This window comes from Dipodomys spectabilis, unplaced genomic scaffold (assembly GCF_019054845.1).
Source record: "Dipodomys spectabilis isolate Male_0828 unplaced genomic scaffold, ASM1905484v1 ptg000002l, whole genome shotgun sequence".
In the NCBI taxonomy this organism is placed as follows: Eukaryota; Metazoa; Chordata; class Mammalia; order Rodentia; family Heteromyidae; genus Dipodomys; species Dipodomys spectabilis.
The window spans coordinates 8,662,238-8,682,926 of record NW_024870679.1 but is presented as its reverse complement, the minus strand read 5'-3'; the positions used below and the strand labels follow the sequence as shown (position 1 = coordinate 8,682,926).

Genomic DNA, 20,689 nt, shown 5'->3' with positions numbered 1-20,689 from the left:
GTATCTAAATATGTTTTTAACTAAAATACAATTTAACTAAACAATATTTTAGTAAAAATAATTATGGTTCATAGATTACTGGCATATTTTAAATAACCTATAAGGATAAAATAAAGAACTGTCTTTCAGAGTGTAGTCTCTTAATTACATCAAACAATTAATCACTGATTCCTGCCTTCACAGGTGTGAAAGATGGCAAATACTAGATGTAAATCTAGCAATACTCTTCTGTGTATATATGCATATATATTCCTATATATACATATATATTATACATATATATTATACATATACATTTCCATTATTTTAAGAAGCTAAAAAAAGGAGTTGTCATTTAACAAAGCAGTCTGTAAAAACAATGCATCTTGATCAATATCATCCTTTCAAAAATCATCTTCTTAATTTTATTTTGTACACTGAATTATTTTTTAAAGAATTTTATTGTACAGAGGGGTTTTATTGTACAGAGGAGTTTTATTGTACATATGTAAGGTAATGAATACATTCTTGTATACTGAATTTTTGATGTCATTTGCCTCTTCTCTTTATTTGCCTACTACATTCTCCTTGATCTCACCCAACCCAACCCCTTTCAAGTACCTGGTTTCTGGTGTCTATTTTGTCTTTCTAGGAATTACACTATTTGAGTTTGCCTTTGAATCTACTGTATTTCAGTTAATACATCTGTGTATACTTGCATACCACCCAATGTATTTTCTTACAAGTTATAAGCCAATTCTAGCTTCTACACATAAGGGAAATCATGCTTCCCTTTGTCTCTCTCGTCCTGACTTACATAATTGTCATATCATTTTCCCAGATGTTTTCATTTCTGTACAAATGGTACAGCATCATTCTTTCTAATAGATAAGTAAAATATGAAAATTCATGTGTGTGGTAGGAGACTCTCAGAATTACAAGGGTCAGGTATTTATTAAGTAATGACTATGTATTGCTACAAAAAATGAATATAATTTTACCATTTTCTACCTATGCATGTATACTGTTCATAATGGTAGACTTTTCATGGGCAGGCATGTGTATTTGACATAGTGTAAGGTTTTGAGAATCAACATGATTTCTTACCCGAGCCTGCTGCAGAATGGCCTGGGCTTGTGCTTCCTGAGCAGAGATGGTTGGTCCTTTGGAACCATCACCACCATAACGGAACTAAGACAAGACAACATACAGAAAATCAAAGCTGAGCTTTCTTAAACTTGTTAAGTCAAGTACCTTAATCAACAGACAAAAACGACTTACCTGATGTGTTAAATTTTACAAACTCCAAACACACTCACAGTGGGAAATCATGGTGTTTAAATTCTATTAAAATTCTGCAGCTATCTCTTCTGGAAAAAGGCTCTTCTAGCATTTAATCATTTGTGAAAAAGATTAGAAAGTGTTTTCAAACTTTAAATTCTCTAACTTCAAATACTTTAGAAAAACCATCATGTTATTTCTAGCTACTGCAATTCTACTCATGCTACCAATTCGCTTGTAAAAATTCCTAATGAACTAACTCCAGAAATGGCTGATCTCAATGTTGACCAAAATTTCTGGCATCTTCACAAACACAGAGCTAATATTTTCCTTCTAGCATGATCATTTTGCTAATTCTTGAGCAATATACTAGAAAATAGATCTTCCCCACATCCCTTCATAAAATTTTAAAGATCTGATTTAATTTCAAGTTCAGTGAGAGTAATTTTCACTCTAAGTAATAATTTCTTTGAATTTTATTCCATTGAAAATAATCAATCAAAAGAGTTTTACAAAGGACTCATCCAGTGAAACCAATCAATTTTGGACAATGAAAAATAGCATAGTAGATATGACTTCTTAAAAGTCAATCAACTCTTGTCAATATAATCATATGATGTTCAATAACATCTGAAACATCTTTTTTGAGTACCACCAGTCAGTGTAAGGAACTACTTGACTAGAAACATTAAGAAAATCTTTGACAAAAGTGTGATCAACTGTTTTAACAGTTTCAGTGCAGAGATTCTGAGTGCTTACCAGAATTACATTAAAATTCCCCTAATTTCCAAAAGCTCTTTGATACCATATTTTTCTAACTCATGAAATGTGACAGTTTTTGTTTGGGGGGTTAATTTTGGTTTGTTTGTTTGTTTGTTTGTTGTTTTGGTCAATGGTATAGTTAAAAGTCTTTTTCAGATACAATATGACAACGCAATCATCTTCACAAAATTCACATACCGGTAACATCAGCATAGTACCAGGAGGGCCAGGCAGGCCATCAGCCCCTGGTAAGCCAGGGCGTCCGGGGGGGCCCTAGGAGAATAAACGAAACAAACAAGATTTGTCAGAAGTAAAATAATTTAGGACAACACAAGTCTACATTATGGAACTCTCAATTGCCTTCTTCAGGTTGGTAAATTAATAAAACTCCTTTTAGTTAATATATCTACAAAGGAACCTTGTTTCTTTGCACATGTTTCTGAGGGTTTTACTAATCCTTGGTTATTAATGTACAATGAAATCAATGTAAGGATTCTGTTCAAACTGCAGAAGTTAAAGTATTCCCACATACTGTGGGGACAATCCCTATGAGGAAAATTAGGGAAGCAAGTAACATTCTTACAATTCAAAACAAAACTTAAACTGGACATCAATGGCTCATGGCTATAATCCTATCTATTAAAGAGGCTGAGATCTGAGGATCATAGTCTGAAACCAGAATAGTCAGGGAAGTCTATAAAACTGATTTCCAATTAACCACAAAAAAAGCTGACACAACTTCCTGGAGCAAAAATACTAGGGTAGGCACCTATGCCCTGAGTTTAATCCCCAGGACCAGCAAAAAAACAACAGATAGAAAAGAAACTGATCCACCACCGGTGGCTCACTCCTATAATCCTAGCTGCTCAGGAGGCTGAGATCTGAGGACCACAGTTCAAAGCCAGCCCACCAGAAAACCAGAAGTGGCTCTGTGGCTCAAAGTGGTAGAGTGCTCACCTTGAGCTGAAGAGCTCAGGAGCAGCACTCAGGCCCAGAGTTCAAAACCCACAACCCACAAAAAAAAAAGAAAGAAAAGAAATAGAGAAAAATGAGGACAGGGGTTAGAAGTTTGACAAGAAATGTACTCACTACCTCACTTATGCAACTGTAATCCCTCTGTACACTACCTCGACAATCAAATTTAAAACAAAAAGAAAAGAAAATGAAAGAAACAAATTAATGTATGTGTAAGTATTCTTTAATAGTCTATTTAATAGACCACCTAGATATATTATGTTCATCTTCATGTTACATGACATGTCCTTTTTGAAATCAATATTTCATGAATAAAATCATTAATCTTAATATTAAGAATAACATGTTAAATTTAGTCAGAATCTCATTTTTAAAGTATACTTAGTGTGTGGATTTATGCAGGCAAACTTATGTATGCGTGGAAGCATTTATGCCAGTTAACAATAGCTATGTATATGATTATAAAGAATATCACATATAGGTATGTGGGTATATGCAGATGACTTGTATATAATTGTAAAACCCTTCACTCACCCTATCACCAGGGTCACCGGGGGGTCCAGAAGGACCCTGTAGGCCTGGGGGACCCATAAGGCCCTACAGAGGAGAAAACATAATAACAAGATGTCAGTAAGGACTCTCACTTCATTAGCATGCATGCACATTCAAGTTGCTAACATCAACAAGCACTTCACTTATACTTAATAAATACAGCCTTACCTTGGAAACACCTGTCATACTTAGCTTCCTGCAAGAAGACAACTTAGAGCAGCTACTGTTAGCATACCTGCTCCTTTAGGAGGCGGATCTCTGGTGAAGGCCAAGTTCACCAGATAAACCAGGACAGAGAACATGGTAGTGTACAGACCCAAGAGGAATGCTGGTTGCTAGTAATTTCTAAAGAAATGCTTTACACCTAACAGTAGACCTAAAAAATATGATAGAAACTTGAAAATGCAAGCCTTTACATATTTTTATCTAGGCATGTCAAACATTATTGCACCTATGATCCTAGTTACTCAGAAGGCTGAGATCTGAGGATCACAGTTTGAAGCCAGCCTGGGTAGGAAAGTCCATGAGATTCTCATCTCCAATAAACTACTTAGAAAAGCCAGAAGTGGCATGGTGACTCAAGTGGTAGACTGCTAACCTTGAGAAGATGAAGCTCAGGGATTGTGCCCAGTCCCTGAGTTCAAGCCCCAGGACTGGCAAAAAACAAAAACAAATAATAACAACAAAAACAGCTCCACTGTAATTAGAAATCTCAGTTCCAAGCAGAGACATAACTACATCTTCTTAATAAATAAAAGAATACCATTCTTTCTAATTTTATAATTTCCCTGATAATTGGTTAGAAAGTGTATACATATTTAAGGGACAAAAATCTTCAAAGTCAGCTCTAATTACGATGCTCCAAAGAAAGAGCAAATCAGAAGAGAGGGCAAATCTACCATGTCTTCTAAAATATTTGCCATTAGCATTTGATATTCTAATTTCTCTCAAATATACAAATCCAATAATAGAAGAATCTTATACATTCAATTGCTATAAACATCAGAAAAAAATATTCTTAGATGGTTTACATACTGCAGGTCCTGCTGGTCCAGGGGGTCCTTCAACAAGCATTCCCTATAGCAAGAAAAGACAGGCAATCTTTACCTAGAAACACCACTGTCAGTCTCTTAACTAAGTGACTATAACAGAACACTGTATCATTGCATTTTAAGTAAACAAACTGTTGTACGTTTATAATCTTTAGCTGCTCAGGAAGCAGAGAACCGGAGGATCGCAGTTCTAGGACAAGTGGGCAAGAGTGTTAGCAACACCACAAACTAATTACCCAAGTGGATGTGGTGCTGCACACCAGCTAAAAGTGTAGACATTTTACCATGTGTGTAGAATTACACCATGGTATAACCCCTGCTTTCACTATATATGATGTTGGTATATGTGGAGGGGAAGGGAAAAAACAAATTGTTAAAACAGGAATACAGGAGGACCCATTGCAACAATGAGATGTACAAGTCGTTATGTAGAAAAACGAACTTTACAACTTTGGTGGGGGGGACCGAGGTGGGGCGGGAGGATACGAAGGGATGGGAAGGGGAAACAAAGCAGGAGGCTACAATGCTTGATAAGAAATGTGCTCATTATCTTACCCATGTAATTGTAACCCCTCTGTACAGTATTTTCACAATAAAAATATATTAAAAATATAATTATACCATGGGCAAAATATAGACCTTGTCCAAGAAATAACTAAAGAATAATCTGGGGTTGTTGCTCAAGTGGTAGAATACTGGAAAGTGCTGTGGGTTCACACTCCATGTTGCCAAAAACAAAAGCTGACTTTTCTATTCCTAAAATTATAAAATTAGCTACAAACATGTTTGCTCAGGAAAAGGGAGAATTACAGAAAAAAAAAGAAATGGACATTTAACAGCACAAGTGTTAGCAAGAAAAAGATTTTGGACTGGGTTTTCCCTGGTGCTCAGGGAAATTCTATCACTAGATAAGAATTTGACAAATCTACATGTGTGAAGGAGTAAGCAGAAGTGCTAACCTGAGCACTTGTGTTCAGGAAAGTGGAGAAAAATCCAGTCCAGAGGAACATAGAGGACATATAAGATATACTCGAGGCAAGAAGAGGGTTATGGGAAATATTCATGATTGAAATGAAGTTGGAAATGATAATGTCTACTTAAAAATGTGTTGGTGAGGGGCTGGGAAGGTGGCTTAGTGGTAGTGTGCTTGCCTTGCATGCATGAGGTCCTTGCATGCATGAGGTCCTGGGTTCGATTCCTTAGCACCACATAAGCAAAAAGAAAAAAGCCAGAAGTGGTGCTGTGGCTCAAGTGGTAGAGTGCTAACCTTAGGCTGAAGAGCTGAGGGACAGCGCCCAGGACCAGAGTTCAGGCCCCACGACCGGACCCCCCCCCCCCAAAATATGAGTTGGTGATGTTTTATAACAGATAAATTTACTTTGAAAAAATCTCTAAGCCTGTCATAGATATGGACAGCCAAAGACCTCAAAACTTGTAACATTATTTTTTTAACTTTATCTCTGTTATTCTTTGTATTTTTAATATCTGTGTCCTTGCCATTTGTACAAAGACACCATGACTCTGAGTTAAACATGCTACTCCCAATGATAACGCGTTTACACCCTCAAGTGGTGGGCTTAGAAGAACAATAGTAAAATTACTTCTTAGCAAAATGTTCCTCATTGATACTGAGGGTAACAATAACAACTCAAATTTTAGAATTTTTACTTTGGAAGGAAATAGAGATTTATTTCATCATAGAAGTCAAAGAGGTGATTTAATATATATATATATATATATATATATATACACACACACACACATATATATATATATATAGTAGAACAAAATACAATTTGGATCTGAAAGAATTAAATGTGCTAACTAATACATTTCTAATACATTAAGGGAGAAATCATAAGGATTAAAAATTAGGGAAGCTAAAAATCATGTCCTATTTGACATTTGAAACTTCATTTTGGATGAGGGGGTTTTAGAAAGATACACATTAATTTAAAGTGTTTGAGCTGACCGAGTTCACATATACATTATAGGTATCCAGGATGTATGTATTCAGTCACACATATACTTTTTATTAATTTTTTAATCTGAGCTTCAAGAGGTTGTACTGAGGGTTCCCAATTTGACATGTCCAGTTAAGTGCTCACTGCTTCCTGAACAGTCACCCCTTCCATCTCTCCACCCCTCCCTGTTTCTTCTGTCCCCCAGACTCATTTCACATTCTCCATTTTCTCTATCACATATGTACACCGAGTATTCTGACTATATTTGTCCTCTGCTCCCTATTTTATTCATCCTACTACCCCCCACCTGCTACCCCGCCTAGGAAAATTATTTTAGACCATTTTGGTTCATTTGTGTTGCTGGCAAATGAGAGAATCAGACTGTTAAAAAAAAATCTCAGATACTTTCCAATTCCAAAATGGCATATCTGTATAACTTCTTGGTTTCACTGAAACCGCATTTCCCAGAAGGGACATTTATGACTTACTTATTAGTGGCAGATTGTTGACATCAGGCCACAAAATATTTTCACTGTCAATGCATGAACAGACACTTGTAATTAAGGATGATGGTGGTTTATAATATGAATTAAACAGTATCTCCAATGTATTGAAGCACAACTTACAGGTTCCACCACAGCCGGTTCACCCTTCTGTCCTTTTTCTCCATAGGCACCATGGCCATTTATCTGTTGGATGAAAATTTTCAAACAGCCAAAATGACTTTGATCCAATACATCCATTTTTCAAGGGTTGAAGAAAAATTTAATCACCTTAATGTATTTAAAACAATCATTAAGTATGTACTTTAAACAAGAGAAACTGACTACAGTCCAGTAGTGGAAATACACATTAATATTTAAGATGAGACAAAAGAGTAACTTCCTATCAGAGAAACATGACGATTTCAGTAACCTCATTTACTAGGTTACTTAATGATTAACAGATTTGATATCATTGGATTAAATTAAAAATAATAATCTAAAATGAAAAAATCAGGCTTACTAATGGTAGTAACAGTGGCTATATTTTAATTTTCTTAATGACAAGAAATGCTGGATTTAACTCTATTCAAGGTTATATAGTCAAAGGAAGATTCCAGCAAAGAGGACTGAGATGACCACCACCCCCTCCCCTCTTCCCCACCAAGAGGCTTAAGAGGCTAACTTTTTGTCATTGATATACAAACTCAACCTGCAATGTTAAACCTGAAAAGACATTGAGACAAAGATGAAAACAGACAAACCCACGAAGAAGACACATAAGGACACACAGCCTAATGCTGACTTACACTTGTCTCTGTGAAATCAGTTTCTGCTGGTACGCCTGGCCCAAATTCTTCAATAGAGGGGCTGGTTGGTTTATCTTCATAGTCATAAAAATCATATTCGCCTAAATCTCCATCTACCGGAAGGTCAGAGTCCCTGCCGTCTATTTCTTTGTTTTCATATAGTGTATCCTCGGAATTTTTCCTCTGAGGGTCATAATCCTCTCCAGTAAGATATTCTTCAGTAAAACCTTCTTCAACAGGATATGGCTATTCATGTAAGTTGTAAGGGATTGGAGAATATGACGTTTACTGTTAGTAAAGCAAGGTAAGCATGTGCGATTACAGCTTAATGGCATGTGACGAGAAAAAATTTTTATTACTACTCAAGTAAGACTGAAGGCCAGGAAAGCTTTCAGTCTCATTGGAAGAAATATATTTGTACATTTAGATGCACAAAGAAATATTGCTTTCCAAAAGCTTTCATAGAAAATAACTTGTTAGTTGACTTTAGTTTTTAAGATTTGAAAATTTTAATTATGCACACCAGTAAATTTTCAAATCTTACAGCATATCATTTTGAAATATAATGGCTATAAGCTTGATATTCAGTCCCTGAAATAAAATATCAGTGATCTATTATTGAGATGATTACTCAGAATATAGTATATGCAGAAAAGCATATACTTACTGGAAGTAAGTAAAATATGAATTACAGTTCTCACAATTTATTATAATAAGATAGAAAATATTAATAAATGATCCTATAAGGGATGAGTATTCGAGATCTGATAGTGCATAATCTCATAATCCCAGGTACTCTGGAGGCAAAGACTTGGAGATCTGTTGTTCAAGTTAACTTGAGAACAGCCCCAAGACAGTCTCAAAAATAAACATGGAGCTGGGCACCAGTGGCTCACACCTGTAATCCTAGCTACTCAAAAGGCTGAGATCTGAGGATTGTAGTTCAAAACCAGCCCAGGCAAAAATGTCTATGAGCCAGAAGTGGTGCTGTGGCTCAAGTGGTAGAGCACTGACTTTGAGCACAAAGAGGTTCAGGGACGGTGCCTAGGTCCTGAGTTCAAACCTAGGATGGGCAAAAATGAACAAATAAACTGGGTATGGTTGTGCATACCCTTAATTCTAGATACTCAGTTGGAAAGGCAAGAGAACAGTGGTCTGAGCCAACTTTGTACTAAAACACAGACCTTAAAAACACCAAAAACACCATTAAAAATGTAAGGACTAGAGGCATGACTCAAATGAGAGAGTGCTTATTTAGCAAACTCCATTACTGAAAAAAAGGAAAAAAAATAGGCCAAAACTATATATATATGTATATATATATAAATATATATCTTCCATATATATGCATATATAATATATATTATAGGTATATATATTATACTATATATATCTAAAACAAATGGTATAATTTTCTTTTCCTCATGATAATTTCTTATGGATAGCATAAATTCCACTATATATATATATATAAATATATATATAGTAAATTTTATGCCTTTTGTGTTTGATAAGGAAAAAAATAAATAACTTTTTGAATTTCACTTTTAAGTAGCATGTTTTCCAAGGTAACTGAATATAGATGGTAGAGTAATATTGAATAGATAAGCAATAGCATATTATGTGAATAAAAATATGTAGATATTTATTCACAACACCTTGATTGACTTAGAAATTGTTAACTAAAATAAAATGCCTAATAATCATAATATTTGTACTCTTAGATAAGGAATATGGATGATCAAAATATTAAATAATTATATCCCTGAATTAAAAGCTTTGCTTGAGTTTGAATAGATTAAAACTTAAAATTATCCATACTCAAAATATTATTCTAAAATATTTGCATGTTTTTTTGTCACAATGGGACAAATGTTTACAAATATACTAAATTACTCACAGACTCTTTAAATTCATTTTCTGATTTGAAGAACATATGTTAAAAAAGTAAACTGGATTGGAATTTGATCTTTTTCATGGTCAGATTCCATGTCCAGGCCAGGCAACTCCCACCTCCCATCCTAGCTGCTCAAAAAGCTGAGACCTAAGGATTGTGGCAGAAAAATTGGGGAGATTCTTATCTATAATGAACCAGTGCAGGTGTGGATCAAGTGGTAGAGCACCAGCATTGAGCACAGAATTTGAAGGGATAATCTGAGTTCAAGGCACAGTATTGGTACCAAAATAAAAAATAAAAAACTCATGTAAGATACAAAATTCAGGAAGGAAGATTTATATCAGTGTGCACTTAAATATTTTTCACAGAAAATTATGGAATGGTTAACATATACTATTCAAACATAATTGATCTTACATTCTTTACAAGTTTGAAAACAAAAATTGTTATCAAAATCCACTAAGAGTACATTCACTCAAAACTCTTGCTGATGTTAGAATTATGCGTGATTATGGCTCAGCTGAAATGAAATTCTAATTGTATCAGTGAATGATACAATTTTCACTTCAGAAGATTCTTCTCAGAACCATTGCGAGAATGTCACAGGAGCAACAGTGAAAATGGTATCATTGGCCAATTCAGTTTCACCAGTTTTCTCCTTGCATAAAGCAAAGAATTATGCAAATCCTGAATTGCCATTGTCTGTGAATGAACAGCTTATAGTAATAGTAACCCAATGCTATGGTTTCTCTGACCCTTCATGAAACTATAAATACATCCCATGTTTTAGAAATTATTAATTCTTCCAGAGTGAAGCACATCAAAATTTATTGAACATTAAAAAGAAAAACAGTCAATGCTGAGGTAAGGCTACTTATGTGTATTACCTCATTCGTGCCAGACACAGGAACAGGAGTTTCTGTCTGGTAACTTTCCATTGTTCCATAGTTATACTCTTGGAAATCCTCTACAATATTGGCCTAATGATAAAGGTAAAAGAAAAACAATTAGCAAACATATAAGGGAATCCCAAAGAGGTGAAAAAAATCATGAATTAATTGGGGTATAGTATTAGCTAAGTGATAATGTATCTAGTTGGGGTAAGTGTATGGCTCATCATCATAGATCTTCCAGCTTATCTAGGAGAGATCTTGATTGCTTTTTTTCTTGCTACCTTTACCCCTAGCTTGGCTTTTGCTGGTGCTTGATAACTTTTCTTCTTCTTGGATGCAAATTTTTCAGATTTGGGGGGTGTAAACTTTTTGGTTTTCTTTGAGGAAGTAGTCACTGTCCTTGTCTTCTTTTTGAAATTGGATTTCTTTTTCTGTAAAACGTGATGAAAGATGGGATGGACAACATAAATAAAGTGAGAAGAGAAATAAAGAACACGGCTGAAAGGAAAGATGAGCAAAAGTGAAAGGCGGATACTGTCTGCACTCCACCAGGAAAGCTATTGTTGAAAAATAAATCCTTGTTAGTATTTAACAAAAAAAAAGGATGAATGACAGGTTTGTGATAAGTCTGAAGAACAGTTGGCACAAAGAACCACAAGATGACGAACAGTGGGACACCATATACAGAGACACTACTTTGTGTTTACCTCCGTTTGTGCTACTGTCTCCTCTGTAACAGGGGGTCCCTCTGTTACAAGCTCAGTCTCTTTATATTCTGTTTCTCCATACTCATAGTCATATTCGAAAACATCCTCAGGTGCATACTACATTGCAGAGGAAAAAATACCAGGTGTTGTGGTTAGCGGCAAGTGATACAGTTAACAAAGTGAGAATCCTGTTCTTAACCTTTTACTTAGGGTAAAGGTAAAGAGACAGGGAAATACTGTTATTTCAAAGTTACATTGCAAAAGCAAGTATTATACTGACTTCTTTGGAGTATAATAACACAGGAATGAAAAAGCATGGTTTCTAAAAGCAAGGCAGACGTTATGATTGTGAGGAAAGTAAAGGGTTTGAATCCTGATTCAAATTCTCTAGTTATTGAATATTAACTTAAACATAGCATGTTCTTGGACATAGCTATTAAATATTCATGTTAGTTTTGAATGCAAAAAAGATAGGTAAAGTTCCACTGAAAGGATTTTGTCAAAATTTCAATAGGTATGTATTTTGTTAAACAATCTGTTTAACAATGAATACATGAAGAACAATTGTCTCTAAAAGGAAAAGATTATCATGCCTATTTTGCAGGAATGAGAAAAGGAGGGAAAGGAATACAAAGAATATGACCTGGACAACGAATATGTTCTAGAAATTATAACCAATAGAAAATTGAAATCTAAAATTTATTCAGAAGTCTCTGATTTCTTGTAGAATTACCTATTTCACAATGAACATGTAATACTTAGTCTGAAATTAGTGATTTTTCTCTCTATTGAAAAAAAAGATCATACCGTTGAGGCATCTTAAATTCTTTAAACTGAACTCCTATTGGAAAAATAGTAATTTATTCTAGATACTGTGTTTGAAGGGGAGGGGTAGAAGTGTGGGAGCGGGTAGGAGGGGGAGGGAAGGGATAGTGGGAAGTGGTAACAATGATAACAATGATCGACAAGTAATGTACTCATTGCTTTACTCATGTATCCATAACCCCTCTGTACAACACCTTAACAATAAAATAAAAAAAAAGAAATAATAACTTGTAGATAAAACTTTGAAATGACTTATGAATTGGTGGACCCAAATAAGTCATAGCTAAATATGTGGAATCTCAAATAAAAAAAATTAATTTGTGAAATGAAAGAACACCCTATTTGCTAAAAGAAGAAGGAAATAATGTCTTCACTTGTGATGCTAAGTATCTACATGAAAGCTTTAATTTTCCATCAAGCACACAAATGTTCAGAAACATGAATATTTTTTAATTCAAAATAACTATTAAAACACTAATGATATACACAGCATAAAGATTTTAGCAATAAGTTCAATAAGCTCAAACTAAATTATGTACATCCAAAAAATGCAAAAAAGAACCTATCTCTACTAGAATTTTCCTTGTGTTCCTTCTAATTTCTTTTAATCTTCCAGCAAGATAGCAGTGAGCTACAAGTATTTCCGGAAGTATCTTAGAAAGCCAGCTAACAGGCTCTATTAGAGACAGCAATGCAAATGCATGCAGACTTCACAGACATAATATGTCTAAATTGATCCCATAGACATTTTGCACATCTGAGCTCAGTGAAAATAAATCCACTAGAGTGAATGCTTCTAGATGATCCAGCTAAAGGCTTATGGAAAAATAAATAGAGCATTCCTTTGGTGCTCCTTAGGGTTGCCAAAACTCCAATTTGTTAAGATTAATAAACAAACTGAGATGTTTCCCTTTTAGTGCAAAGTTCATTTGCAATGAACATACAGGGGAAGCAATACAGCAGATTCTTATTAGAATTTCCCTACATTTGGTAAAATAGAAAAACACATGTAGAAAGTAAATTTTGGGGGTTTTCATTCATTTCAGGCAAAACACAGTGCCTCAAACTTCCAGGAAATGTAATCCAAATCATTATTGAGTAAATACCATGTTTAGCTACATATTAAGTAAATACTAATGGTGACTGAATAATATCCAATGAGTAATTTTCCTATAATTACAGTCATCCATGCAGGAAGAGAAAATGTTATGTTTCTGAAATTACTAGCTACCACTTTGAAATAAAACATGTGAAAATCTGTAAGTCCAGTATCAAGTCTCTAATCCCAGTACTCAAGAAACTGAGGAAGGACAGTAATAAATTTGAGGCAGAATGGTGGTAAGTTGGAGGCCAGCTGGGGCTACATAGTGAGACCATGCCAAACATACAAACAAACAAACAAGAAGAGAGGAGAGGGAAGACGGAAAAGTGAGGGAAGGAAGAGGAAGAGAGGGAAGGGGAAGAAATTGGAGAAAAGGGGAGGGGAAGAAAGAGGAGGGAAGATATTTCCAGCTTAAACTTTAGAGTTTTAAGTTTAAGTAGCCTTTTTAGAATGAATTATAAAGATCTAAAGCAGCAAAAGCATGGAAAAAGTTGTAGTTTTAAATCGATATCAGAGGAACTAACTTTATATTCTGCTTTTCTATCCAGAGAGGAAAATCTCTTCCAACCTTCCTAATCTCTTCTATTGGAAGCCTTGCAGAATGAAGAAATGTCAGCAAAGTTGTGAGGGAAATGGGGTATAGAAGACATACATTTCGTGGAGCAGTAGAGTAAAAACCATACTTCTTTTAGGGTTTATTTAGGAGTCAATAAACAAAAATCATTTTCCTTCTTCTTATTTCTTTATCTGACCAGCATCAATTTGGGGGGGGGGGGGCAGGGAAGGAATATTTAGTGTGCTTAGGTCATCTTTGGTGTACAAGAAGCTCTATAAGCTTTTGGGAATATGCTGCTCACTGTAGAATTCTGAGAATGGCTTGATGAATACATACAAGGAGGTGCATAGAGACAGAGACTGATTCCAACTCTGAGCTCTGACTCAGCTAGGAGATATCAGAATCTATGATGAGAAAAGATCTTCTGAAAATATTGTAAACTTTGTCCTCAGCTCGTTAGACAAACAGTGTCATCAGTAAAGTCCTGTGTATCTCTGAGAAGTGATTACAGTACTTATTCGGGGGAAGTCTGTCTTTATGAAAGATTTTCTTTCCTTGGCTTTATTTTCCTTTTATATTCTTTGTAGAAAAGAATATAAATTGCATGACATATGACATTAGATGTAGTGTGTGTAAGAAGAATGATTCATATAGAAATATAACATATAAATTCTTAATATAATAAGGAGATCATTTAGTTACTGTTGTAGTTAAGAGGTAGCGTGTAAGTTTAAGTAGGATTAAAATTGATGACATTATTGTAAAATTAAAAATCTATCAATAATATATATATCTCACTCCATGATGTGTCAAGCACATACACAGTTGCATGTGGACTAGAGTGAGTTAAATGGACTAGAGTGAGTTATACAAATATAGCAATGGACAAAATTACAACTTGGAAAAAGCATAGGTGAGTTAGTGTACAAAAATGTAATGCCATAAACTTAGTGATTGCCTATTTAAGAATGTAAAGTACAACTTTAATGATTATTATAATATGCAATTTATGTTCATTAATCACTGGCAAGTTATTGTTTTGCTGTTTTGCTTAGGTAAACTATCGATTATGAAAACATATACTGAAATGACATATTAAGGACACTGTACAAAATTAATATAAATATGTCTACTAAGCTATTAACTAGCATTTTAACTTCTAGTGTGGAATGTTTATTTTTGGAAATGACAATCGAATCTAGGCTTATAGAAGAAAACTAGAGCTAATTCTTCCTTTAGGAAAGTAACAAACATTTTATTGTAACCTATTCAACATATAAACTAGTAACAAATGTAATTTTCTATTGCATTAGTCAACCAATTTCTACTATAGCTGGGTGTAATTTTTTCATCAAATTCTTCTGGTAAAAACAAATTTGTGATCATAGTATCATGTTAAATATTCATTTAAACTAAAATAGAAACAAGGAAAGCTTACTTTTAAATAAATTTTACAAGCTGAACAAGAACTAAGCTAATTTGCAATAGTTCAGCAGAAGTGACATTACAGCAGTAAAAAAATGTGTGAACAAACCACTCAAAGGCAATGTATTAAAAGTGCATACCATCCTATTTCCAAAAGTCAGAGCCACCGCTGTAACTGAAAACAATAGGCATCATTTTCCATAAGAAAGTAGCAAAGTAGCCATGTGCTAGTGGTTCGTGCCTGTAATACAAGCTACTCAAGAAAGTGAGATCTGAGGATCACAGTTCAAAGCCAGCCTGTGCAGGAAGGACTGAAATTATTATCTCCAATTAGCCAACAAAGTGCTGGAAATGAACGTGTAGCTCAAGTGTTGAGTGGAAAAAGCTAAGCAAGAAAGGAAAGAAAAGGGAAGAGAAGGAAAAAGAGACAAGGGGAGAGGTGAGAGGTGAGGGAGTGGAAGAAAGAAAGAAAAAACAAGGAAGGAAGGAAGGAAGGAAGGAAGGAAGGAAGGAAGGAAGGAAGAAAGGAAGGAAGGAAGGCAGGCAGGCAGGCAGGCAGGCAGGCAGGCAGGCAGGCAGGAGAGAAAGGAAAATGTAAATCTATAAATCTTGTCCAGTAAATGCTATATATTTAAACTGAACCTTCACACGGCCCATGACAAACAAGAACCCAAATCAATAGGTATTCCACTGTTGTCCTGGAGTACATAGAAAAAACTATTCAGTGAATCTTGAGGAAATGAACAGAATGAAGTACTTGGGAATCATTAAGCAGTTGAACAAAGTATCCAAATATTTTTTCTTTGCTCTTTAATAATTTCCTTCCTGCTCGCTTCTTAAGACATTACCTGTTTTAGGAAAACATTGACATTTAATCATGGAATAAATGATTGCAAAAGAATTTTTCTCTCTTTAAAAATAAAATGCTAATGTCAAATATATACTTTCACAGCTTAATCATAAGATCAAAGTTGAATTCATATCATAAATAACAATAAATTTTAAAAGCACTATCATCAGCTATCTTAACTACATAAAACTCAGAAGATTGGAACTCATATTTTAAAGGGAATAAAAATAGTGTCTGAGCTATCTTTTAGAACAGTTTGAGTTCTAGGTCCATTCTAAAGCTGAAAACCTAATTTTATTTCTACCAAATAAAATCTCTTAGCCTTTGTTGTAGCCATTCTATGAGAAACAAAAGGAAAGAATAAAAGCAAACCTCTAAATTTTCATTCAAATAAACCTGGCAACATTACAGTAGTAATTGTCAAAGACTCTCAGAGACAATTTCCACCTCGAAAATATATTCCTTTTATCTCCAGTGTTTGTTAACTATTTAAATGTAAAGAATAGAAATACAGCTATAAGAAATTGCAATTCATACAAATACACCACACACACAAACACACACACACACACACACGTTTGTGGATATGCTCAAATGAAGTACCTCTATTTCTGATAAAAATGAAGTTACAAAGTATTTAAGAAACAAGAAAAAAAATACTAAATATCTTGGAGTCCCTTCTCACCGGAAATATGAAATGAGTATTAAATATAATGTACAGTTTAATTGAAATTAAGAGCCAAATAGTGCAGGATATGTCCAAGACCTTGATTGAAAGTTCCTCCCTCACCTCGTCGATCTGAGGCTCCTGAGCCTGCGCAGCTTTGGGTGCGGTGGAGTCACAGTCAGGACTGTAGTGCTCACAGTAGTCATATGCGGCCTTGGGATCGCTAGAGATCAGGAACTGCTGAATGTCACCCTGAAAACAGACACAGATATCATCAGCCTAGTTAAAGATGCATGACTATAGCAAGTTCTTCAGAAGTCAACGTGTCTTTTATTTGTCCTATATGAAGAAAATGTACACACTGCTACTTTTATATAAAGACTAATCGTGAGAAAAATGAGGGAGGGGGTAACAAGTTAGACAAGAAATCTGCTCACTGCCTTACTTAGGTAACTGTCACCCCTCTGTACATCACCTTGACAATAAAATTAAAATAAAAAATTAAAAACAACTAACCATGAAAGAAACACATTTATTTCAGAAACCAGCAACAATAGAAAACGGTTGTCCTATATTATTTACAAGTTGAGGAAATCTGTGGGGTGTTCCTTCATTCATTAAAATCCAATGCACTACATTCACAGTGAACTTTCCCTGGTGAAGGGCAAATGAAATGTTAGTAAAGTACTTTACTTCTAATATTAAAAAGAAGAATAAATGAGAAAAAAATCTAAGTAGCAAAGTATTACTTTTGGACATATTTATTATGAAAAAAAGTGGTTTTAAGCATATATGAAAAGTCACATATTAGAAATCTGTAATTTTCAAAAAATGACATATTAAAATAATTAGAGTTTTCAAGAGCTTTCTATTTTGTGTGTGTATGTGTGCACACCTTTACCGGTGCTTGAAGAGTCTGGTACTCTCCCTTAGCTGTTTCCACTCAAAATTATCCCCTCTAGCTTTCTGTTAGTTAAGTGGAGATAACAATTTCAATATTTTCCTGCCCCAGCTAGCTTCAGACTGTGATCCTCAGATCTCAACCTCCTGAGTAGCAATGGTAGCAAGCGTGAGCCACCAGAGCCTAGAAAGATTACAGAGGCTGGTATTTGTTGGTAAGGTTGTGTTCTTAGTTTTCTATGTATGGCCACTGTGCTCACTGCTTGATGAGGTTAGTGATCAGCAAAGGATTTGCATAAATTCTTAAGGATTTTGAACTGTCAGGTATTTCAAGAGGCTTTATGCATCAAGGCACATATAAATTCTGACTTTTTTCTACTCTGTCTTAGCCTCTGCTTCCTGCTGTGCAGAATCTCAACATCAGCAACATCTGACATACCAAGACCTATTTAATTAAGTCTTTTAGGTCTTATAGATATCCATAAGAGTACTGGAGCTTTGCAAAGTCTTTTATGAACATCTCATTCCAGACTTTTCATTTTAAGTCTTTCTTTCCTGGTTTTTGTTTTTTTGGTTTTTTTTTTTTTGTAAAAATGATATACAGAGGGGTTACAGTTACATAAGTAAGGAATGGAATACAATTCTTATTGAAAAGTGTTACTACATTTCTCATCTTTTGCTCCATATTCTGACTATTAAATTGACATTGCCAAATATTTGCTGAAAAATCTTCATCTACCAAGTCTCATTGTCACTAAAATGAAGAAATTGTAAAAGTAAAGCTGGAATGGGGCATGGGTGGCTCGCACCTGTAATCCTACCTACTTAGGAGGTTGAGATCTGAGGATTGCAGTTCAAAGCCAGCCTGAGCCAGAAACTCCAACTGATACAGAAAAAGCTGGAAATGGTGCTGTGGCTCAAAGTGGTAGAGCACTAACCTTGAGCAAAAGAGCTCAGGGACAGCATCTGGGCCCTGAGTTCAAGCCCCATGGCCTATTAAAAAAAAAACAAAATTATATCTGGTATGTTTCATGTCCACACTCCAAGCTACCCTAAGACTAGTCCTTAGATCTCAATGAACAACAATGAAAAATCAGACAGGGTCACGCATGCCTGTCTTCCTACTTACAGAGAAGCATTTGTAAAAGAATCACCTTCTAGACATACCTGCTGTCAGCTCCCCCCCCCCCCAAAAAAAAGTGTGAGACCCTACAGGAGCAATAACTAAAGTAAAAATGGCTATAAGTATGGCTCAAGTGGGAAACTGGCTAATGAGCCATGATAAGTCCTGCCACACACAAGAAAAGTAAAAAATACGCATGCACCAAAACAACCTCACTAATACACAAAATAGCTCTCAATATTTGAGTATTTTTTCGATAAGTTTTGTTAAGCTTAGAAATTTGTTGACTGAGTTCTCAATATCTGTTACTCATTCAAGTAATTTATTCATTTTTTCATTTATTTAAGGTATTCGTTAAATATATGTACACACGGGAGTATGTTTAGATGTACTCCCAATAAGGTAAAACATATGTTAATTTTCAGTGAAACATGAAGTAGAGCAAATTCAGTAAAACTCCACTCCAAAAATGTGTGAATTATAAGTCCGCTGATAGTAATATTGCCAACCTGAACATATTTACTTACATAAGTGATGAGCAATAGAGACAAATGACAACATTAGATTTCTGAGACATTTTTCCATAGGTTTTGTGAATATTATAGGTAAGCAATACTATTGATATCTATGAATTCTGAATCTGTTCACAGTAAATATATATATCTTCCTGAAATATATTGAGGATTCCTCTAACACCAGCCAATCAAATCCTGAGCAGCCAAACAGGATGGGAATAACCATATGAAACAAAAATAAATTTGGATATACAGTTCTTCACTCTGCTGTTTAAGAAATTAAAAATAAGACATCAGTTGGTACATTTATTATACCACTTGCGAATAGCATCACTGAAAGATTTCTGTTAGAAACTCTAATTCCTAAATTTTCTCATTAAGGACTTGCAACTGTGAATCTTCTACACTAACTGAAATGAATGCATTGAAAGACAATATTGAAGATCCTCCCTCCACACCAATTCTAGACCTCTTTACTTAGCTGCATAGAAATTACAATGAAGCAAGGCAAACTGTTGCTAGAATGCAAATATATACATGTGCAGAGATATAGTTGGTATTCTTACACTACTGCATTTTTCAGAGGAATGTCATTCTCCTATACTTATTATTCCATTTAAGCTATTTGACTTCATTAACGGGAAAGCTGCCAAGCTTTCCACTATAAATTCTTATTTCAGGTGTTTAATAGTTACCCATAAAATACACTCCTGGAAAGAAATTGGAAAATTCAGTTTAGAAAAATCAGTAGTGCTCTTTTTCCCCAGGAAGCATTTTACAGTGTTTTAATTATAGGTCATGTTGTGTGAGACAGTCTGTAAATAAGAGCATCATGACAGGTGGAATAAGTTCTAAATAGTTGGAGTTGATAATGTTATAAAAATTTCCACAGCTGGAAAAGGGTGAAGTTGCCATGTGAAACTGGCATCTACAACATGCAAGGCATGGAAAAACCATCTTGGTCCACTAATGATCTACAGAGCCAAGATTTAAGGTGGACTTGATACAATCGCCCAGGAGCTACATCTGTGTCAATAGATCTATGCCACAATCTTCTTCATAGACATCTGAATCTCAAGAACTTTGTACACAAATGAAGGTCATGTGCATTGCAAAAGAAATTCAGCGCACTTGTATTACTGCCAAGTAAATAAATAACAGTCTACAATATTTTCAAAGAGTACTGCATGTGTTAATAATTTTAAATTTCTCTGTACCCTTTGATTCACATGCATACACAAACACACGTATATGTCCTAAGTATTTGCAAGACTACTGCTCTGTATTTTCTATGCCAAAAGGGGATTCACATTCTTTAAAAACACAAATCAAATATTGACTTTATGAGTGCATGTGTGAGCAAAAACCCCATA

General features: G+C 34.8%; 1 protein-coding gene across 4 annotated transcripts in view; it reads right to left on the bottom strand.

Annotated features, from left to right (window-relative positions):
* Col11a1 (collagen type XI alpha 1 chain) overlaps positions 1–20,689 on the bottom strand; it is a 170,504-nt gene that overhangs the window by 105,052 nt on the left and 44,763 nt on the right. Inside the window, exons 5-13 of one of the 4 annotated variants that reach the window (XM_042678073.1) lie at positions 16,902–17,030; positions 11,354–11,470; positions 10,641–10,733; positions 7,857–8,102; positions 7,192–7,254; positions 4,585–4,626; positions 3,532–3,594; positions 2,221–2,295; positions 1,087–1,170 (exon numbers count right to left, since the gene is read on the bottom strand). In XM_042678073.1, coding sequence (XP_042534007.1) covers positions 1,087–1,170; positions 2,221–2,295; positions 3,532–3,594; positions 4,585–4,626; positions 7,192–7,254; positions 7,857–8,102; positions 10,641–10,733; positions 11,354–11,470; positions 16,902–17,030 — 912 coding nt within the window. Of the gene's footprint in view, positions 1–1,086; positions 1,171–2,220; positions 2,296–3,531; positions 3,595–4,584; positions 4,627–7,191; positions 7,255–7,856; positions 8,103–10,640; positions 10,734–10,927; positions 11,078–11,353; positions 11,471–16,901; positions 17,031–20,689 lie in introns of all 4 variants that reach the window. The other 3 variants (XM_042678065.1, XM_042678080.1, XM_042678088.1) reach the window with 3 other exon arrangements.